The sequence below is a fragment of the Cataglyphis hispanica genome, chromosome 20 (genome assembly GCF_021464435.1).
Source record: "Cataglyphis hispanica isolate Lineage 1 chromosome 20, ULB_Chis1_1.0, whole genome shotgun sequence".
Classification (NCBI taxonomy): Eukaryota; Metazoa; Arthropoda; class Insecta; order Hymenoptera; family Formicidae; genus Cataglyphis; species Cataglyphis hispanica.
Window position 1 is genome coordinate 1,468,748 of NC_065973.1, and position 24,184 is coordinate 1,492,931.

Below are 24,184 nucleotides of genomic sequence, written 5' to 3' on the forward strand. Positions count from 1 at the left end.
CACGTTGTAAATTGATCTTTATTACAAGAAATTACATGACTAATTTGTACATATAAAATATAAATATCATACAAGTACTATGGTACAGAAACGCATGTTTTCCGGCGGAAAGTGGAAGTACATCGCTAGTTACAATTAATAATTACTATCACTATAATTCGTTATTATTACTGTTGTATTCACGGCAGACGGACTGATACGCTCTTGGCAATGTTTTTAACTCAGATTGAATTCGGACACGCGCGACGATAAATAAACAAATACATTACATGCACGAATTTTAACGACTTTTAGACGCGACAAACTAATAAAAACATTTCCCGCGATTTTCGAAAAAACGGAAATGAATCCTTGATATTTTCATGGGAAGATTAGCAAATGGAACGTACGTATAATAATTATCGTAGCTGATCGCGACAATTTGAATAATCGATCAACACGAAAAATCGTATTTTTGCGATAAATAATCAACAAGATCGAATATCCGTTATTAAGAGACGGAACCGACAGATAAAGCAATGACGACGATTTCAACGGTAAACTCATCTTTCGTCGTTGATGAGCGAGATAAGGAGAAACTAACGTGTAGGATGTCTTTAATTAGCGCAGGGCAACACGAAGGAGTCACTTGGCAATCTGTGAAAAGGACGTTTGTGCCTTCGCATTTACATCTCGTATTTAACGCTAAATGCGGATATCGAATTTTTTTGGTCTGCAATCTTCGCTGTGCGATCTTAAAATTATATTAGAGATATTACACTGTGAAAAGTAAATATTTGAGATGCTCGCATTTAATGCTAAATGCAAAGTGTAAATACGTATTTATGTATATTTGTGATGATCAGTCGCGTGTACGTCTTTCATTCACGTCGGTACTCACGTACAATATTGTTTTGCATTGTGTGTATCTGTATGCGTGTGTGCTTATATATTCATATACATATACGTGTGTATCATGCATAAACCTCAAGGTATAACAGTTTAGAGAAAAACGAGTCGTATGTTTTTTTTTTCATCGGTATCGGTTCCTCACAACTCGCATCAGAAAACTAGAATATCTCTGTTTCTGCCCTTTCTCTCTCCTCCTCTATACTTTACTCCCGTGCCGATTTATTTTTATGCCATCTATTTTTATTCTTCCCGACTTTATTCCCGCCTATGCTTATATCCTCTCCGCATCCTCTCTTCGCATAACATTCTCACATCGGAAATGAGAGAGTTGGGCTTCTCATTTTTTCCCTCTCTCTCTTTTTTTCTCTTTCTCCTTTTTTTTTTATAAGTTTCAATAGCACTCGCGCGAACATTTTTTACGATTAGCAAAAAGTTTATGATTTCTTTTTATCCTCATCTCTCTTCCTTTTCATCCGTGCACGCGTTCGTTTCTTTCTTTCATTCACTCTATCCTCTTTTCCGCTTTTCTTTCTATCATTCTCTCTTTCGCGTCTTTCTAAGTGAGTTACAGAACCCTACAAAGTGCGGTAACTGCTGATAACGATTAAAGCTACGATAATACCATGAATTAACGTGCGTGTATTAAATACATTACGTACGGCGCATTTCGTTAATCGATCGATCGTTAATGGTATAAAAGATTTCTTTTTGCGCTATTTTGGCAGTGCGTTGTTCTTTCACCCACGGCAAATTTCTCTTTCGTTTTGGCTTCCCCTCAAAATTGAAGCTCGATATTTTAATGAAAAAAATTTGCATTTTTATACTTCTAACATCTAACTTCTATTGTTATGAAACCATTTCCATCGACAATCTAAATTTATTAGCATCGCCGAATTTCTTTTCTCTCCCTGAATCATGGCGATATCATAGAGAAAGGAAAATTTAGTCAGTCGCTGCTCTCCAGATTGTAGACGATCTCAATTGTTGATAATGTATAATCGAGATTATTTGTATTATTACAGCTAATATTTACGATATCGTTTACGATCAATTTTTTTCGATTTTCATTCAACCGTCTTGTAATTCGCGGTTAATTGATTCGATCACGAATATGGACGCGTGTCGTATTTTTTCTAGATTGAGATAAATATCTTTAATCTATCGCGACAGTTTTACTTGCTTGTTTTGTTTGTCGCTATTCTCGATGAATACGCAGTTTGGCCGGTTGGCCGGCAGTCTTTTTAGGTCGGAAATCTATCTCTTATAAATTATTAATGGCATCAGTCAAACAATATGGCAGCAATAGTATTTTAAATGATTCTGATTAATAATAGAATGTGAAAACAAAGTATCAACTCTCATGTATATAAAATCATTAATGCCAATATAAACGCGGCACGAATACTATCCTTGAAACTAACTTACTCGTGTCGCTATAATAACACGCGAAGAATTATTTAACATCTTCATCCTGCATCCTGAGAAACATCGTTGAAACTGAAACAATCGCGAAATCTCTAACACGAATACATTTTTCGTTAAAATTCTATAATGTAACTTCAATAAGACACGTGCGTGTGCGTGTACGTGTGCGATATTTCAGTGTGAGACTTTTTCTTTTATTTCTCGTTTAATCTTGCTAGTACCGTTTTAGGCTTAACAATAGCGACGACATACATGACGATGACCACAATATATTATTAACAACTACTGGACGGAGTCGAGCGACATCGACGTCATTCTCTGCTAATTTATTCCATTTTATTCGGCGACCTCGCTCGTCTCGTTTCAACGATTAAATTCGTAGGTGGATGGGCGGGATTGCTGATCAACACGCGGTCGTGCGTGCTGATCTAAGTCTACGTTAGGTGATTTTAATCTCGGCCGCTGTCGGCTGCTGAGGACAAGAGTCGAAGCAGGTGACCAGAAGAACGTGGCTCTTACAAGCCTCCACTCTTTTCTGTAGAATGCACGTCTCGACCGTTAGAGCTTCCAAAAATGACGGATTTCGCCAGTCCATACTGTCCTCCACGTACACTATTTTTAAAATCAGATATGATCGTAATGATATGTAGATATCGCTGATCAAAGTTTATTATATGTATATATGTTGTAAAATTATACATGTATGTAAAAATATTATTAAAATCGTGAATATGATAATATTCATTATTAAATCAAATTTACTTGAATATGCACACATATATACATGTGAATGATTAAACTGTTAAAATATCTATGTTACAATAAATTTATATCAAATGTCCACATAATTGTTTAAGATTTTTATTTATTTACTTATAAATAGAATTATATATTAAAAAATCGTGGATACATTTTCCTTAATAACAACAAGTAATGCAATGGGAGAAAGAAATTAAAATATCCGTACGTAATATTCGAATCTGCTGCTGATCTGCATATCGCGGGAAAGCCGATACTTACGATTATAGTCCCAGCGAGTGTCGGGCACCATTAGGCGTCTTTTGGCATCGCGCAGCTCCAGCCTAAGAAGGCGCTGGCGCAGGCGCAGGCTGTGTATCCTGGACATCGTTCCACGTGGATTCGAGCGCACCCGCGCGCGTCTGTCCAGGATGTCTACGTCCTCGCCTGTATACGCGAGAATCGCCGACGCCGCGGGCGGCCCCGGTTGAGCCCGGCAGTGGGCCCGCGACCGCCGAAGCTCGTACCCTGCCGCCCGCTGTCCCACCGCTGAAACACCCGCACAACGTCGAAGTTAGAACCCCCAGCGCGCCACCTGAGGAGAATCACCGTACGGTGGGATCGTTTTAGAGGGCTTGCGTATCTTTTTCCAGGAATATGAAGGCGCTTTCGACAATATTTTCGTGCTTTGCATACTAGACTTGGCTAGAGTCAAATGTTAGGTAGTCTTAGAAAGAGTTGAGTGATAAATCATGATACGGTAAGTAAGGAATGAAATGGGGCGAAATTTCCATGCGAAACGAACTAAAAAATCGACTAACTGCAACTATTACATAAAAAAAAAAGAATATATTTCTCTGAAATTATTTATATTTTAATTTCACATAAGCATTTTCTTAAATGTATATCGATCCCAATTTTGATTATTTTTTTTTTTTTTAAAGATGATTACCTTGATGTTCCTGTAACGCTCCGGTTTGTCGGGACGAGTCGCTAGCGATGCTGCTCGTCTCGCTGTCTCTGACGACACTATCGTAACCGGAGCTCTCGGCACGATATCTGGACAATGTGGCCGGTGATAGTTTAGCCGCTCGTGGCGTTGTATCCGCACCGGAATCGGAGCTCTCCTTGTTAAGACCGAACGAGGAGCCGAGACTAAGGATCTTGCGTTGCATTCGTCCGGAGGATGGCGCCGGAGAAGGCATCGACAATTGCAAGGAAGTGCCACCTGAAATATAAAAATATATAAATGTTATTTTTATTATTTTTAATATCAGAACAGCGCGCTGATTTATATTACCGACAAATTTATTAATTTTTAAGTAAAAATTTATTCTAATGTATAATTCAATATTTTTATTATTTAAATCAAGAAGACTGTATGATTGAACTTTTTATCAATTTTTAATTAACGTAAATTTTTATAAAAATATTGAAAATATTAAAAAATATCTGAAAGCGTTTTTTTTTTTTTAGATTAGTGTCTATTCGTACCTTGAATTTTTAGATCCTCTTCGATGTCGGATTTTCCTGTTACCGTTCTCTCAGACCTCTCGGCAGCCGTGAATAGCTTCTTCGCCTCTATATATTCTTCCTCGGGATCTGAGCCGGATGCTCCGTTTCCGGGTATCCTTTCGATCTCCTCCTTTAGGTTGGGATTCGAAGCGCCATCCGGATGCCTCAGACTGGAGATATTGCAGTCGCCCAACTTGCCGCAGTACCTTCTAGGACTGGCGAGATGGGCGACGCTACTGGGGTACCAATAAGAAGCCGTTGCTGGTCTGGACATACTCTGGCGACAATTATCGCAGATCTTCTCCTGATCGGGTTTGCCGGCTATGTACGCAGGTTCACTATAGATGCTGCCGTGATTGCTCGCGTTGTCGTTGAATAAGACATCCGAAAGGGACAAGGATTGACAGCGAGACGGCGGACGGAAGACGGTCGCTGCTGGAATTTGTCCTGCGTTAATGTTATACTGGATGTAGACCGCAGATTGCTGGCTGTAGTGTCTTGATTAAAATTTATTACTCTACTTTTGAAAACGATATTTTATTTTTAATTGAGCGACAGATCTCGCAGCTTTAATTTGTTTATTTCGATGAATTCTATTGTATCGTATTTTTTCAATTATTAGAAACTAGAAAAAAAAAACATAAAAGAGATTTATAAAATAAAAGACTGTTATTTACGCAAATTTAAAAGTGAATCAAAATCTTACGACTTTGAAATTGCTTTCAATTGCGACGATCATGATCGAAAATTGTGAGGAATTAGCTTGTGTACATGAGTAATCCTAGACAAAGAAGAAGTAGAGACAAAGAACGTCCGTCTCTTGATAGAATTCAATGTAGCGGTAAAAGAAAGAAATGTCTTTTCTTTTTGTCATCTACAGAATTGATCGAATCTTCAATCGCGAAAACTTACATGGAGCATCTCGTACGTTGACGATGGAAGAGTTTTCTCTCTGGTAAGTCACGGAGTTGGAAACGTTGGCGAGAGCGAGTTTGCTTTGGTAGAGCTCATGCAGGCGGGCTAGCTGATCGAACTTGTGCCTGGTCTCTTGCTCGAGAAAGTCCTCGTGGTCGAAGTATGGCCTAGGTAGAACACCGGCGCCAACCGGCGGCGGATAATGCGGTCTGTATCTCTCCGTGTCTGACATCACTGACATGGAGTCTGGAAATTATTTTTCTGTCTCGTATCTTTCGTTTGTCCAAGTTTATATCTTATCGTGTAAGAAGTCGTCGGATAAGAACGGATGGGAGAAAATAGCCGAACTATAAGACAGCTGTCCGCTTTGGTTTGAAGAAGGGGACACAATGACATATAATTATATCGAAGTCTCTGTCTTCGAGAAAAGTGAATTATTGTTTTCTATCGCATGGCCATATTTTTAAGATAAAAAATCGATTTCGAAACAATGAGGTGAATAGTTTTCATATAAACTTATTGAAGTTTTTGTGACAAAAATAATCGCGACAAAATAGAAATCGAATATGATTAAAAGAAAAATGTTTACAGAAATTATGCTATCTTTATTTAAAGAGCGAGATAAAGGGAGCACAAGAAAATATCTAATAAATTATAGTGAAATAAATCAATCTTTGTAAATTGAAAAAAGGTATTATAAATATTTATTCTACATTATAATTAATATTGAAATATAATGAGTGTTTAGAAAATTGAGTAGTCTGCATAAAGAAAAACTCACCTGTGAAAGTTGACACTATAGTGAGATTTTCTTGGCTAAGAATTCTTAGAGGATGTTCTTCTTGATCGCTTTCAGGAAGAGGATTTTCACCCATACATAGCGCGATGTCCTCTTCAGTCACTTGTAAACACGAATCCTGCATAGGTACGGGTTCCAAATCTTCCACCTCGACAATCTCTAAAATCTCATCCTCCGAAGACAACGAATGCCTGGAAGGTAGAACGATATCCTTGTGCGACAGATTCAGACTTTCCATGGAGACTTCTCGGCTTACTCCGTTACTGAGTGGTTCGATCAACGGTAACGGCGGAGGTACGACGATTTCTTCATCGTCGTCTTCGTCATCCGGCAAATCGAGCTTCCCCTTTTCGACACTGTCATCCATCACCGGGCTCGCCGTCAAATCCAACCCTGAGTCCGTATTGGATTTAACGTTAAGCAGATTCAGCTTGGCGCTCAATTTTTCGGTTATATCCTCGATCTCGTTCGCTTTCAAGCTATCGCTCTCCGCCGTGGACAATGATGTATCGTCGTCTTCCATCCCGCCGCAGGTTTTGAACTGCGTCAATTCTTTAAACTGACCGGACGACTGACCGGAGGACATCTTGGAAGAGTCGAGCCGTGGCCCGGCGTGCTTCGCCCGCTGTATCTGCGACGACTGATTTTCCACCCATTTTCTAATCATGCTCTTCTTGTGGCTGTCCATGAAACCGTAACCGGAAGATGCATGCTGATGAGCGTGCAGTTGCAGCGCCGGCGCGCTGGTCAGCTGCATCGGCCCGTCGATCCACGTCTCTCGTTTGTGATGCGAATCTTTCAGCATATGTCTGGCCTCCGCGACCTTCGACTTGGAGATTCTCGGACCGTCTATCCACTGTTCGTCGGAGCCGCCGCTCGGCGCCGCTACCGGGATCTTGCTACCTGGTGAATCGTTGTTCTTGGAAACTGAGGACGCGCTCTTGGAGGAATTCTTTCTGGCCGGACTCGCTTTCGGCGTCGCGCTGTGCGCCGGCGAGGTCTGCTTCGACGCGGTCTGCGTCAGCGTTTTTACCGTCTTGGATTTATGCGCCGGACTGCGTTCCTCTGGAATCTTGCTCGGTCTCTCGGCGGCGGAACCGCGGAGCACCCTGCCCATCGCGCAACGATTGTCACCCGAATTCAAGCTGGGTATGTAGACTGGCGGGTGTTCGCCGTCGGTGGCATCGTCGGCGCTCGGACCGACGTAAATCACCGTGTCGGCGGATAGATCACTCGAGCTGGGATCGCACTCGCTGTTCTGCCGGGCCGCCTCCTCGCCGGAACTGCCGCCGCTTCCGGTACCTTGCGTGCCGCCGCCGACAAACTTGATCTTCCGACGTCGCATCCGATGGATTCTCGACGCCAGTTGAACGGTAGTGAGTGTCTCCGTATAGTGCTGGGCATTGGGAGATACATGAGCTATCATAGCCGCGTGACAGGTCAAAGAGCCGAGGCACTCCTTGAGCAGTTGTGTCAATTTGTGTTCCTTGTACGGCAGATGCTTCTGACCGTTAAAGATCGCGAGGAGAATGTTGCCCAGACCGGAGAGAGGAATTCCGCCTGAGGACTTGCCGCGGTCTGAATTTCCTAGATCCATCAGATGTAGACGACTTCTGCCACCGGCAACTGCGCAGTCGAGAAATATGTGTGACGCTAAATTTTATATTTTATAACATGGAGCGAGAGAATAACGAGATATCATGTGTATATTTATACCGAAACTCTGAAATAAGGATGATGAAAAATCGGACGGTAAGCGGAATGGGGTGATTCAAGAGAATTCGAGACTAAGATTTATTTACCTCCGCCCTTGCCGGCGACGCTGTATTGGTACACGTGCAATGTATAGAGCATATGCGCGTCGCCGTCCTCCCGTTGACGACCGGCGACCGCTGCATCGAGGTAGAAAGCCGCACGTTCCGCCGTAGGCGCACGGAGCTCGCTGTGCTGCTGCAATTGAAGGGTACCAAATAGTGGATCGTCCCTGAGGTATACGGCCGGCGATTGTTCCGAGTCTGCGAATAAAAGAATAGCCAGTGTTTATCTTGGATTTTCGCGAAGAAGGTAATGCAGATTTTATATGAAATATAAATATAAATTCTTATATAACAATATTCGCATCTGTCGAAGGCATACATTTATTTTTTCACGTCGTTGCACATCAGAAATTCTTCGACACATTAATGTGATAAAAGTCTTATCATATTACTAGCATTTTTTCTTACTTTATAGTATAAATATGTCTTTTGTAATATAACATGTCATTGCGCATACAGGGTGGACCCAAACGTTCCGATCAAACTTTGAGAGATTTAATAGAAAATTTAATTCTGAACAAAAAGTTTTCATTAAACATGGGTCGAGAAATGCTTCCTTAATTTTGATTATAAAAAGAATGATAAAAGTCAAGCTCTTTGTTTCTCCGAAAGAGATACATCATCCATCGCGCGCAAAATTTTATCTCGAGTTCACGTAAATTCCATAACATTCTCTTTATTCGGTTCTATTATTTCGCGGAAAAATAATATTCGCGAAGAACAGGACGAATGAGGCTCGAGATGCAGGTGCGCGCTACTCGGAGTCGTAAATCGGTCGAAGCGGGGCTCGAGATATCCATGGGACGCCTCGTTCTAAATTACGACGTCGATAAAATGTCGGAAGATATGTCGCAGGAGATACCTACGTTTCGCTATCGCGCTTTATCACGCGTCCGTATACATACTATACGCGGCCGGGGACAGGCGGTCGTGGGCTTAGATGCGAATAATCAACGTAATGCGAAATACAGCAGTAAATAGTGATCAACGTAAAAGGGCAATTACGAGATCGGCAGGGAAATACGGGCGCGTGGATCAGACGATCGAATCAGACGGGCTAATCTTCGTATTGTTGCTGTTTAGCCGTGCAAATAAAAGTCTGATCGTAAAAGAATGAACATAGAAAGGCAGTTAAAAGGATAGTTACTCGGATAAAAGAAATTTCGAAGAAAGCACTGCAAGCTATCAATTATTGCGAATTGGACACGCGGGCGATAAACTTCGCGATCGCGTGTGCTGTTGCGAAATGCGTCGAATAAAAAAAAAAAAAAATTGCAAGCTAGACGATGGCTCGCGGATTATATCTGACGTAATAGGACATAAAATTGAATTTTATTCTGCTTATATATAAAAAATGGAAAAACTGCTATCTCTCTGTCAAAATATATAATGTGTAACCAAAAATTTTTGCAATATTGATTATATTATATCCAAGATAAATGCATAATAAATAGATATAATCGATATTTATACGTAAAAAGATTTTTTTTTAAATATATCGCAAATCGGAAAATATATAAAATAAAGGAAAGGAAGATAATATTGCGAATAGCTCGCATGTTTTGCATGCATTCAAGTTGTTTTTTTCGCTCAGAGATACGATTTGAAATCGTACATTGTGTGATGGAAGGAGGAATGGTTGGTAAATTGAAAAAGCCGACTAAGGATTTCTTCGCGTCGTTGCATCGGAATCCAGTAACGATCTGCGAGAATGTTCATAAAAAATTGCGATAGCGAATTCATGCGGATTTTTTCGATCGAGAAACGTTGGAACTATAATTGCGAGAATTGCAAATAATAGTGCTACTTACATTCTTGCCGGGATTATCTTTTGTAATATCACATGAAAATTTCAAGTAGTTGGACAAATTAAAATATCGATTTTAAATCCGAGCTACATAAAAATTTGTGAATTCAGATAAGTACATCTTATAACTGAGAAAAGTTTATCTAAAAGGTGACTAAAAAATTAACGTAAATATCGCTAAACGTTAACGCGTTGCATTTGACAATGTGCTCTTTTCGCATTAATGTGAGGTCTGTGCGCAACGGACGTACGGAATTTAATTCAAGTAATGCTTTTCAAGTACCTAGCTTTCTATCCAACACTGTGTATTGTACAATCTGTCTGTCTGAAGTCACCTCTCGTCGTCGCTCTTACTGTCCACACGTATATTTTTTTATGCGTCCCCTTTATGCACTCGGGACTCTACGACTGATACAGTTGGACGTCATTCGCGTTTATACGGTGTTTAGATAACCCCATCCACGTTTGTAAATTGCCAATTAGCCTTTTATCGCCGCGAGGTCGTCTCGGCGCGCTCCTACCTCCCTCCGGCACGAACGTCGTAAAGGGCGCCAAAGGAAGAACGTTAAAGGATAAGGACGGGGTGCGACGACATGTGCCGCAGTTTATTTCCGCTCGGCCGTCTGCAACTTTTCACATCTGTTTCTGCCGGAAACCTTTTACCGTTCCTTTATGCCGCGCCGGCAAAATGGCCGCGAACCTCGCACCGGAGAATGAGCTTCGCGTGAACTTTCATCGAGTCATTGAACGATTGATTTCGACTATATCCGATATCATAGACGAGAGGCACTATAATCTGAGCCAGTTGAGCGTGCGACGAGGGAACGAGAAGAGCGCGCGAAAGCAGGAAGCGGGAGTATCCTTACCAAAGCTCCCTTGATTTCCGTAATTTGCGAAGTCTCAGAAATCGACTAAACCGTAGTAGATGTTCGATAATGAAATTCGACGAAGCGTACCGAGCACACAAACAGGAGAGAGAGAGAGAGAGACAGAGAAGCGACATCGGAATATTCGCATAGATCGGCGATAATGCACGCGCCCGTAGAAATTTAAATAATTCAAACTCAGATCCTGTGTACCAAAAATTGTTAATAATGGAAGCGCGAAAGTGAGCGCGATAGTGCTTTCGCAGATTTTGTAAGAATCCGAATTAAGGAAGGTATTTAATATTTATGAGACGCGTGAAGTGGCCCGAATAAGTTTCATCGGCTTGTGCTGGCATTAAGCTGTGATTAAATAAGGAGGAAAGTTGATAATTGTTAAAGTGGCAAGAAAGTATACTGCTTTATTGCATTTAATGTTAGAAATAAATTCTCTATAATGTCAATATATTTTTTATTCTTACATTATGAAACGCTGAAATTTCTTTTTAACTTTTATTTGACAAATAACAAACATTTCTTTAGACTTTAGAAAAAAATAAGAAAAAAAAGAGCAGGCACGCATTAATAAAAAAGATTAATTTCTTTGAAAAGATAGAAAAAGAATGAAAGTATATTATTAATTATTATATATAATAAATAATAATTATATATATAAATAGTAATGCCATTTGTATCGTTCCGTATATTCAAATATATGAAAGAGGGATTTGTAGAAAAAAACTGCGTTTTATTATATAATTCCGATTTTATTATAAATTTTCCGATTTCTTGAATCGACATAAACGAGTCCGAAACGAAGCTTAAACTTCACAACTGAAACAGGAAACTCTGAAATTCACGACAGACTCCGAGGTAATAATAAGGACAGCCCGGTCGAGTCGACGTTATACGGATATATACGCGTAGACGCGCATATATATATATACACTGCTCGCGTATAATAATTCACACAGATAGGGAGCGTGGATGTACGGTGCAGAGGCGGCGTAGCAATATCCATAAAAGGGACCGGAGGATGTAATATTACAGGCATCTGTGCCCTGCGGTGTAAAAGTACCGCGAGGAAGGAGACGACGAGTTTGCGATGTCGACGACTACCGACGCGAAGCTCGCGACGGGGTAAAGGTAAAGGAAAAGCGAAATGCGGCATGAAAAAAAAGCGATCTGCGAGTAAAGCCATCCTCTCTTGGCAAGGTGATGCGTAATGGACGCGATTTCGACTTATGGCAATTGTGAGCGAGTGTTCGCGTCGCGGGTGTTCGAAAAAAAAAGAAAAAATGCCTCCACACCCTCTCTCCTCCTCTCTATCTCTCCACCTCCCGAATAAATCGTTTTTCGACGCGTTTCGAATACAGTTTCCGAGCCCGGTCCCTTCGATCGTAACAGTCCTCATCGTCGCTGGGGCAGAAGGGCAGTAAAGGAAATCTGTTTCGCCTTTCCGGACGGCCGGCTGCGCCCCGGTACGCGACTTGTTTCCCGAGCTCCGCAATATTTCTACGAGAAGTTTCTCGCCCCGAACACGCGTATCGTTATGAATCAGAGCCCTTCCGGACGGTCTTATCCGCTTGCATCGTTATTAAAGCCGGTCGACACTACGCCGGGATTTCTTGATGCGAAGTTGGGAGGTTATTAGATTATATTGATCCTTTCCTTATTTTGTGTAATATTTGAGAGTTAAAAATGGAAAGTTAAATAGCTAAAATGCGTGTGGCACGCGGGAACATATTACAAGATTTTTAATGTTACATGAAATAAGCTTCGAGTTGAATAATTTGCCGCATTTAGTTATTTTTATAAAAAAAAAAAAAAAAGAAAAACGTTAATGATAATATCATCGAGTCACGACAAATTTGACATCACTTTTTAGAGTATAATTGATTGAAGGGATTTTATATAGAAGTTGAGGACAGAATTATGCATGTACCTCCTTCTCTGGGACAAAGTAATTTTGTCCTTTATAGTTTAATAACGTCTTACGGGTTCGTGACGGTTTAATATCCTGAAACACTTTCATTTCATGGACTCTAGAGAGAGAAAGAGAGAAAGCGACATCACGGTCATTGACGCGAGTTCCCTGAGGTCTTTTCTCGGCATATATAATAGAATCTATATTATATGACATGATCCATGAGAGAAAGTGATCTTTACAATAGTTGTGAAAATCGTTGGTTGCGATCGATCATGTTACTCGTCAATAGTTTACGGCGAACGAAACATCTGTTATAGAAAAATACAAAGTATAAAGTGCGGATAGATAGATAACTGATGAGAAACATCTATATAACATCGTCTGATAATATTCGAAAGATGATACATCCTGAAAACTATATTCTACGTTAAAATATCATACATCACTCTCTTAGTATCCTTATTTCTCCGTTCACTTCTCAATATATAAGAGTGTATTATAGAGACACCCCGCGGTCGACTTTTCCGGAAATGTTGAGATTGATGTATCGACTGCAGCGGAATTTTTCCCTGTATTTGCATGGAATATAGCGCCGCTCGATTCACAGGACACCCAATGTATACATGTACAATATCACAGGAGGGGGAAGGGGAGGGGGGATGGAATTCTTTAACGCCGAAGAAAAGGAGACGAAGGGAGAGCAGAAAAAAATTAATGAACTCTTCAATCGCATATTAAAGTATAGATGCAGTCGGCGTTTTTGTTGGAAGCGGCGAAGGAAATCTATATAGATTGAGGTATCTACATTTACCGAAATAAGTGTCACTAGAATCTCTAGTTATTCGTCCAGACGTGGTGGACGAATAACGCGGATATGAGAGCGACGTGGAAAGGTTAACGAAAGTTCAAGCGCCAACATCTCCTCTCAAGTGAAGGAGACAGAATTAATGGACGAATTATCGCCCATTGCCGTCAGACGACGTGCAAGAAACTCTAAAGAAATATTCTTTTTCAGAGCGATACGATTGATCTTTTCGAACGAAAACGTACTTCCTGTAAATCATTTTTCGCTACGATGTGCTTGGGGGGTTTGTTTTTTTTTTATTCGCCATCTTTTATTTTTTTGCCAGTGAAAAATGTCATCGAGAAAATTATAATTTTAATTTTTAATATATTACAAATTTTTCTCTTCTTTTGAAAAATCAATATCTGATACATTTATCTAAATTTTGTCACGTTCATATAATTAGATATTTTATTAAGAATTTATTTTCTGCTTTAGTGTTTCTTTTTGTAAACAGTTTAATTTCTTTAGAGTTTATATTCATTGAATTATTTTAGTATGTTTAACAGTTGCCAAATTCAACGTGAATCTCCTTCTTCGTTAGGAGATAATTTGCCGCAAGACATTTTCTTAACTTTTATGGGGATCGACTGCCAGATCTACTTCGCAGCGAGCAATTAAAGAAAACCGTCGTCTTATGTACCGGGTAGCTTCTGAGCGAATGGTGCCGGGCAATGGACCGTGGCCGACTTCCCCATGGGGTAGGAAAACTTATGGCCGTTTCGGAAACGACACGCTTTCCTCGCTCTACCACTCGGCACTCGTCTTTTGTGCTTGACAGCGCACGGCAAACCGTCGGCTACGATCACGATGATCTTAAGTCAGACAGTCGTAGAGTTGTAATTCTGTGGCATGATTAAAAAAAAAAAAACTAATTTTAAATAATTAACAAAGTTTAATTAAAAAAAAGTAAATTATATAAAGAAATTATAAATAAATTTATATTTAATTAGAAATTATGAACATGCGATATAAATATGATATATATTATTTTATTATTCCATTACTTGTGAAATTATATAAAAAGAAAAAACTGTATGAAGATGAATTGCAATTATATTAATTTATAATATATATTTGGTAATAATTGAAACCGTTGTTTATAGCCTTAAAAATTGTTTGATCAAAATCCAGGACTCAATGTGGTGACTGATAGTTTACCGAGCTACTATACTTTGAGCTATCGAGTCGATGGTGTGGTATCGCGGTTATTGATGTCGCGACTATTTCGATCGACGGTTCGGTTAGCAATCAAATTGAGTATTAACAAACGGTTCGAGTAATCGGACATGCACAGAACGATAGTCGGCTTAGAGATAGTGGTGAATCGTTTCGAACTATGGTTGATATTTTTCAGGCTAAATAGTATTGCCAGAAATTCGAAATTCTTCGCGATATGATTCAGATCTGCGATAAAAAAAAATTTAATTTAATATTGATCAAAATTCAATATTGATAAAAAGTTGAAAAAATTTAATTTCCATTTGTGTCGTGTAAATATGAGAAAATATACAAAATAATTAAACTTTACATTTATAAAAACAATGATATATAACAGTATAATTAAAAAAGAGAAACAACTTTTTTTTAATATTTGAAATATTAATAATAATCTTTATATATGATAGTATTAAATTAAAATTTTATTAAATTGATATCATTAATATTACAGCTAATATTTGTGTTTATTAATATTTGTTTCCAAATTCTCTATAAAAAGAGCATTATCAATTTCTAGAAAATAAATTATTTTATTTCTTTGTCCGATTGATCTCGTGTTGAGTTAAATAATGATTTCTCACATTTCATCTGAGACATAGTAAAGAGATAATTTGTTGCATTCTGTATGCAATCAAAGAAGCACGAAATGCAAAATGTGTAACATCTTCTCTTATCTTGCGTCGCATTTTCTATTTTATCTTCTTTTCCTTCTTTCAATTCGTAAGTTTTTTTTACACTTTTTTTTTCATTCGTTTCACTTGTATGTCATACACATTAAAAGCTGCCGACGTGGCGTTTCGACGTTTTGTTTCTTCACTATTATTCTCTACTTTCGTTCTTATCTCCGTGAGACCGATACGTGAGAGAAATATAAAACAGTAACGGGTGGTGAGAATTATCGCAAGCTTTCTCTCGCTGCGAGTGAATGGAAACCGGCGGAAAATATCCTCGATTCTCTTCTTTTGCTTGCCACTCTGTTCGTTGATATGCATGACGGCCGATTAAAATGAGTACGATTGGATGAAATTCTCCGTTCACCACACGGGGATCTGTATAAGGTGATTCAAAGTCTATCTCTTTCAATTTTCGAATAAACGATGAAATGTTGGTGGTATTTTTATTGAAAAATTCATTGAAATCTTGGTAAAAAGAATAAAGCATTTTTAATAATTTATATTATTATATATCAAATTTGATGTTTTTACACAAATTAAAAGGCATACTATTAATAAAATACAAAAGAGATACGTATTGCAAATATTATGCTAATAAAAACTAATTATATTTAACTATGTACAATATAATTTATTTTTATTGCTGATTTTTATTTTAAACAGGTTACAAGAACTGTGTTATATTTTGACAAACACTGTTACCACCAATGATGAAGCATTGATATTTCGGTGCAATCGTATATTTTAATATAATGATAAATTATTTAAAAGGTCTCTGAATCACCCTGTCTACCACTTTCCTACTCGGAAATTCCGGTTTATTTCGATCAACAGCTTATATATGAATATAAAAGCGAAACGTGATATTCGGAATTATTCGCCGTTGTATGAGGGAAAATTGTTTTTATGTAAGCGTCACGCGGATTAATATCGAGTTATAATGTCTTTACGCGAATGTATATTGCCGGTTTTTTCTAGTGCTTATGTAGCATTATGCATTGTCGAGCGATACATATTTATTGATATGTGCATTATCTCTTCTACAATGTTATTGTAAATTTGCTTCTATTGCATATAACTGCTGAATATCATGAAATAATCACATTATAAAATAATCAGAGATGTCGATGGAACTATAGTAATTTATAAATGTTCTTTAAAAGGATTCTCTGCAATAATAATCAAGTGCGATAACTTTTATCTGTGATGATGATTTTTTTTTTAATGGCAGCGCAAAATTTAATATAAATTCATATTAAATATAATAAATTAGTAAATACGCTTTCAATATCAATTCAAACAATTCATCGTTCACAAATTAATAATTTATATGTGCGCTAATGGAAAAAAGAGCTCTGACATTTTTAATATTTATGGTGAGCATGCATATTTAAATTATAATGAAAGCTTTATTTAGACAATATGTATGTAACAGCCAATATGTAAATTGACAGAGAGAACCAAGTTACTCACTTATGAATGCATACATTTATTAACAGCCGGTGCGAAGAAGTAGCTATTCTAGTTTTAAGTTCGGTTAAGCATTAAATATTCCACCGCAAGTTGCCTCAATTATTGTATTAGGGCGTTAATTAAATATTCCATTGCATACAGTTAGAAATAACAAAGATAAACCTTCGTTCGGAGACACCCTCCCCCTTTTGTCAGAGGTGTACCCGCGTAAGATCCAGACGTCGAAAACTTTAAATAATTACCGGGCGGGATTATCAAGTTTGCTGGGGAAAACGCGAACTCTTGGAGGGTGCTGCTATACTCGACTTAAATCTTGAGCGCAAAACGCGCTGGTTGCAGCATCCGGCAGTGGCGTAACTAATGTCTTTGCAGGCTGAAAAGAGGTAGAAGAAGCTACAAGAGAAAGAAAAGGTCAGACGGACAGGATAAAGATAGAGATGAAATAAAAATAAAAATATGCGTAGAAGAAAAGAGTAAAAGATTAAACCTGGTTATCTGCATGTATTTTTCATTCTATTTTTTATGTACATTATCATATTATTATTTAAAATGATTACGAAGCTCGAGAAATTGAAGAGCAAATTAATTTCTTATCAGAGATGCATAATTAGAGATCCTGTACTTTTTTGCTAGTAGATCTTTCAAAAATTCGTTACGCCATTGAGCTTTGAGGTTGAAATAAGATGCGAAGGAAGAAAGAGAGAAGGAAAGCAAAAGATGGGCGAAGGGGGAAAGCTAGATTTACGAAGTCAAGATAGTTCTCTATAGACACGAGTTAATTATTTAATAAGCTGGAAAATTAATTCCATCGCATTTTAATTAGTCCGTAGCTCCTAGGAGAAAGCGGAAAGCTGCTTGGCGCGGTCGTTAAGCCAACATTCAAATGACTCGTTCAATGTGAGTTTTACGCGAAATGCCGTGCATTGCACATACTCAAGGAAAATTCGGTTATACTAATAAACGTCTTAATTTCCGTGAATGCAAAATTCCCAGGAGTGTCTCGTGACGTGGCAGAAAATTAGATTTTAGCGTACATGTTCGAAACTATGTGACGAATTTACAGTTTCAAAATCTGTAAAAATTTAAGTCATAGACACATAGAGAATATATTAATATTTATAAAGAGAGTGAAAGAGAATTTTTATCCGATTACAAACATTTATTTGAATCATATGTTCAGTTCATTAAATTAGATCATAACTCGTGTGACGTCCGACATCAGAGAAATATTACGCAAATTTATATATCTCATTTCTGGAGGAAGAAGGAGAATATACTAGAGCAGACACTCCCATTCATTTTCAGGACAATGTTCTTGACGATCATTCCCGCAAGTGCACTAAAGCAATCCACCCTCCAAAGAAACGAGTCTTTATTAGTCCAGCGAGTCCTTGATGATTCCTCGAGATGACATAAAAAGAAACAGATAACAAAAGTAATAGAGAGGAAGTTGTTAAAAGGGAAGGGGGATAGCGGTCAACATGAAATAGATGGAGGAAATAATCCTGTTTCTCAATTTTACGGACCAAGTCCTCCACTTGGCCGTGAAGACGAAATCAAATTGCAGCCAATACCGAGTCTCATTTCTACTTCGCAAATATTACCGCGGAATTCTCCGCGCATCATTATCGATCGAAAGAAGACAATTTCGACATTCCGTATATATGCTTTCGAGCATCAATCGCACGACCGGTTGTCGTCGTTTCGAAGACGTCGGAGATCAAGTCGGAAGGAGTGTGCGTATCAGGCAAATGGAACGTGCGAGCTATTGCAATTTCTGTGGAGAATTCCATACGCGACGTGGCTCCGGTCCGGCCGTGCTTTGTCTTTAAACTCGATCATAGTCATAAAATGATCGTATTTTCGTGGGGATGTTCTTTGCCATTCTCCTTACGATCCTCTAGAGAACGAGATAAAGGAATATTTGTTGTCTATCATCATCTCAGACCTTGTATTTCAAAAAATATCGTAAAATAAAAAATAAAATTTATGCAATCTTATACGATATTCGTAATATTTTTTAATGTATTAATTTACATGAAAATTTTCAATGTTTATGTGTACATGCAATCGGAATTTTCCTTCAACATTTCAACACCCACTACAAATGTATTAATCTATAATTGTATTCGTCGCGGCGCGTATTAATCCTGATTACGTGAGAATCATCGTGAGCTTAGATGCGATTAGGAACCATGATCTGAAAATCTGTGGAGTTATCGCGCTATATTATACAACGGATATAATACAGCGTCGATAGCGACTACACACAATTCGCCTAGCATTAATTAATCTAAACAATTATATCTGGCCGCATTGTTCGAAACATCGAATTAATTGCGGGAAATGCCGAACCCTCCTTCCATGAGAAAGCGAAAACGCTCGAGATAGTTCCGCGCTTCTGAATGTTAAGGCAGATTAGATTCTGTCTGTGAAAGAGACTCTTGTATCTCCCATCTTCTCTCTTAAAAAAAAAAGGATAGACTTAAACAAATTAAGGCAAATTTCTTCGATTAGAAGTCAAAGTGCGACTTAATCAGATAAAAAATCCATTAACAATATTAATATACGAGGCGCGTATGTTTATTGAGTAATGTTATTTTTCGTTGGTTTTTAGTGCTTTTATAATTTCATATATGTCTAGTTTCCTGTTAAATTAAGAATTGGTCGATAAAAATTTAATTCATTTATTTCCTGGTAATTTTGTATAAGTCGTGATAGGAATTTCTTATTCTCTTTCGAGAATTAAAAGCAAGTATTCGTATAATTGAGTTCTAGCAAATATATATATATATATACATATATATATATATATATATATATGCCATTTGTAGTAGATTGGAGCTAAAAGTGGATAACATTAATTAGGAAGGAATGGAGGAAGAAATGTGAACAAAAAGTTTGTTCTCTTTCACGCGAGGATACTTCGCGACTAATTGGAAGATTACTTACCGTTCGCGTGCGCTGCAAGCAGGTCTCTCAGTTGTTGCTGACCGGTGGTCAATTCTACGCAGCTGACCCTAACGCTAAATCTAGCGCCGGTTCTCTGTCGTTGTTCAGAAATTCCGCGGAAGAGCCACGCAATGGCGCAAGGAATTGCGCCCAGCGTATGACCAGCTTCCGGAGTTCCCAACATAGTGTGAGACTTGCCTGAACAAGAGCAGAGAAAATTACTTGTATTTAAACATTGCGAGAAAATGCTTGCTGATTACGGGCAATGTAAACACGGGATTACATCATAGAGAGCATAAATGTTCAGCGTTTAAGCTTGCAATGTAAATGCAAATGGCGTAGATGAAAATTATTCACTACTATATTTGAATTAATTATAACTAGTTTACACACAGTTTACACTGTCCATTTATACTGTTTATTCTATGAAACTCGTGTACGATTTAAATATTTTTCAAATTTATATATATAATATTTTTGAATATTTTCTTCTATATTTATATTCAATATGATTTTTAATTAAAAACTATCGAGATAAAATATTTAAAGATAACAATTGGACACTCGCTTTTTTTGTCGAGAGAAACGCGCGATGACGGGTTAAAGTTAATATTTTGAATGATTCTTGCCAGACTGACGGATTTATTGCCGCGGGGATCGTATTAACGCCCGTAACCGGTGCCGCTTGTGCAACCGGTAGATGGACAAGCTTCATTGTTGATTGGCATAATCGCGATTTTCCCCCTCGCGTGTCGCGACGAATCAATTCACATGGACGAGTTGGAAAATCCCGTTTATGTACATGGCTGATGTGCGAGCCGGATGGGTGCAATAATTGCGATGCCAGATTTGCGGTCGGGTCCGAGCGAGCCGCTTAATTTGTTTACTATTTAGTGAACGACAATGTAACGGCTAGAATGACAATCGAGGATTACGCGGAAATAGACGAACGATAAAACTATCGATCGATTGTTTTCCTTCTCGGTTAAACGGCGCAAAATAAATATGAAAATTAATTGATTATCAACAATAACGAAATATAATTTGCGGAAAAATCGTCCGGTTATATATATTTAATGGTGGTTTTAGCACGAATTGCGATAACGATGCATATTTTGCGAAACTTTCGGCGAAATTGAAAACCGAGCTCAAACGCTCTTCTATTGACAGAGAAATAAAAGAACTCTTATTAAAATCATAAAATAGTCCGAGACGACTTATGGGAAAGGGGATTGCGATATAGAAGGACGAGAGGTTGAAGCGAAAGGCGTAAGATCCAGGCGAAGGGAGGCCTTGGTCGGCAACGGTGAAATAATGGAAAAGCAGCAGCCGCCGTTGAATCTTAAACGTTATTTAATTGTCTTAATGTAGGACGGTGAATTATGTTGTTATTTAATTAGAAGCACGGCGAAAGAGAGGGTCGAGCCATCTTATCGGTAAGGGACCGCATCTCGAGAACTTTTCTCAATAGCTGATTCCGCTTCGGAGAATTCGCGCTTCGTCGGAAAGATTCGAACAGTCGAACCGCAAAAATTCCGCAAGAATTCGCGCTATGCCGCCGCGAGATTCGCGGGGCCACTGACGATGAGGCAGAAAAACGGAACGATAGCGGCTGCATTCTCAGACGACCGGTACGATGCTTTCCCGTAGGGATACTTTTGAAACGAATGAGAGTGATAATTAAAATTCCACGCGAGAAGCTTGTTATATGAGAAAAATATCAAGGTCAGATTTATTATGATAAAACGTGTTTATTGTAATTTTCGCATTGTTTTTCATAGTATATTTTTTTCTGGAAATGAGAAAGTGATTTTCTCGAAAACGAAATCTGTATGAAAATATTTTCTACATTTTAAACTTGCATTTGCATGAGGAATTATCTCCATTTCGCTTCATGTTATGATCCCCGATATTCTCCGCATAATTAATTATATATTAATTATATATTAGTTATATATTAAAAAAAAAAAAATAAATTTGATATATACATATATTGTTGTACATATTGTTCTACATATTGTATGTATGTTGCTTCTCATACCGCTATTACAAATTTATATATACAAAATTAGCAAAAACTGAATAAACCCTTCCGCGGTTATGTAGACCAGAACCGAGAGAGAAGCGCGTGGTTCCTTTGACTGAATCGCTTACTAAGGTTATCATTGTCAAGCGGCGTTTTTGAAAAAGGGACGAGAGGGAAGTCTCGGTGCATCAAGCACGCGTGCTTCTTCCCCTCGTTGTTGCATAATCCACTTTCACGGTCCTTCCGCGATCTCAAAGGGTTCGACGAGGTGTCCGTCGCGCGGGGGTAATTAGGAACGCGCTACAAAGTACAAACGGGCCCATTGTCGTCGCTATATCTATATGCGCCACAGCTCTCTACTCGCCCTCTGTCCTTTCGCAAGAAACAAGTCCCGTTGCTTTGAGAGCGCAAATCTCTCTGCCTCCTTCCCTTCCTCTTTCCCTTCCTCTCTTTCTCTCATTTTTCACCCTTCTTTCTCTCGCTTATCCTCTGTAGTCCTTCTTCCTTCGTAGTTTCTCCGCATGCAATTTTTCAGACCACGAATGACAGACGCGCATATGGAGATGCAGTTAGCTGCACCGACATATGCGAATTAAAAAACAGCATAATCTGAACACTATTTTAAATATCGCCGGCCTTGTTGAATTGCCTCTATCTCTCGTGCGTATTTTTTTCCTTTCTTTTCTCGCAGATTTATGCAAATCTGGCCTTTCCCTTAGTTTGCATCCTGCTTTTCTTATCCCTTCACTATTCTATATAACTGCGGTCGGTCCCTCTTTCTCGTCTTCTTTTTCGTCTCGGAGGATGATGGCGTAAGGAGTTAAGAGAAAATCGGAATGTAGGAGGGATGAAAAAAAAAAAGAGAGAACGAGGAGCTGAAGCAGCGAGAAGAGAGAAATGCTCGCGTAGAGATGATCAAAAGCAGTTTGCTCGCGGACTTGCCTGGAGTATTTTAGGAAGAGAGACGGAAGACACTACGTGAATTCGTTTGGCTTCTTTTTGTGCGGTTCTTTGTCTACGGTCGTTGGGCTCTCTTATCTCTCCGACGCGCTTCCTTTTATTTTTGACTTTATCGATTCCTTTTTCGTGCGCCGTAAGAAATCCCGCTCGATTGCGCGAACTTCGATATTGAAGGCCGACGATTTCTCAAGGCGCCATGAATTATGAAACCATATCAGTATCGAACCGTATCAGGAACGATAGAAGCTGGCGATAAAAGTCAGCGCGTTTAAAAGAAAAAAAAAACTATAAGTTTACTTTATTCTGAAATCAATTTCATAATTGTGGTTTCTCCACGGACATAGACGTTTTATTTACGTGACTTTAGAGGTAATTATAAAGAACACGATTTCATATTTTATATAACCATACCTAATAATATAGCAATTTATATGTGAGAGAGAGGAACAATTCAACTTTTGTAAAAATGCAATCTCTTTCCGTGTTTAATTACTATATTATCTTATTTATCTGAATATTTATAAGCTTTTACGTGCTTGTCTATCAAATATAAAAAAATCCTTCAGCGGGAGATAAGTACAGAAACTTATGTATAGAAACTCGGTGCGGAAATATTATTCCACGAAATATAATTTCATAAAGTTTAATTGGTTCTGATACCGACTGTGAGAGAGTAGACAGTCTATCGCGTTTTATCAAAACTTTATTCCAGTTATGTCAATATCAAAAATATTTTAATGAACATTCTTTATGTGCGATCACGATCTAATAAAAAGAAAAAGATTCACCGATGGATTATTTTTTTGGGGTTTCTCTTAGATTGTGATGTATTAAAATTGGAAAGATGGGTGAGAGTGTGTCCCAGTGGCATACATTATCGCCATTCCTTCCGGTCTCACCTCACTGTTTCTCATTGTCGCTCCTCTTGTCCCTACTTTCTTCCCTTTTCTCACTCTTTTCCGTACCGACATTACCACCCAAAGAACATCCTCCCTTCTGTGTACTTTCCACGCATAATCGTGCATTTGCATGCAAACTCGATATCACTACTTAAAATGTAAAACAACTCTCCGCTTCTATCGACGCGTTTCTCGCAGCAGCAGAACGAGAAGAAACGAACAGAAGGAAGAGAACGCCTAAATAAATAAAGAATAAGGAATAAAGAAAAAAAATTCTCGCGACATTTCTCTCCAGAGAGAATATACATATGTATATATCATCGATATTCTAGAATAATTTATTTCTCGACTCAAAGAGAATATGCGAACCAATATGAACCACCTTATACAAATAATAAAAGTCCATCTATAAAAAAATCTATCGGTAAAGAAAAA

At 38.4% G+C, this 24,184-nt stretch overlaps 1 protein-coding gene across 7 annotated transcripts in view; it reads right to left on the reverse strand.

Moving 5' to 3' along the window:
- LOC126856885 (uncharacterized) overlaps nt 1–24,184 on the reverse strand; it is a 312,768-nt gene continuing 288,584 nt past the window's right edge. For 3 of the 7 annotated variants that reach the window (XM_050605854.1, XM_050605857.1, XM_050605858.1), the window contains 8 exons: nt 19,865–20,062; nt 8,086–8,298; nt 6,266–7,909; nt 5,482–5,730; nt 4,549–5,004; nt 4,007–4,282; nt 3,337–3,603; nt 1–2,928 (listed from right to left, as the gene is read on the reverse strand). In XM_050605854.1, the coding sequence (XP_050461811.1) occupies nt 2,756–2,928; nt 3,337–3,603; nt 4,007–4,282; nt 4,549–5,004; nt 5,482–5,730; nt 6,266–7,909; nt 8,086–8,298; nt 19,865–20,062 (3,476 nt within the window). In that variant the 3' untranslated portion in view covers nt 1–2,755. Of the gene's footprint in view, nt 2,929–3,336; nt 3,650–4,006; nt 4,283–4,548; nt 5,017–5,481; nt 5,731–6,265; nt 7,910–8,085; nt 8,299–19,864; nt 20,063–24,184 lie in introns of those variants that run through there. The other 4 variants (XM_050605855.1, XR_007688422.1, XM_050605856.1 and 1 more) reach the window with 4 other exon arrangements.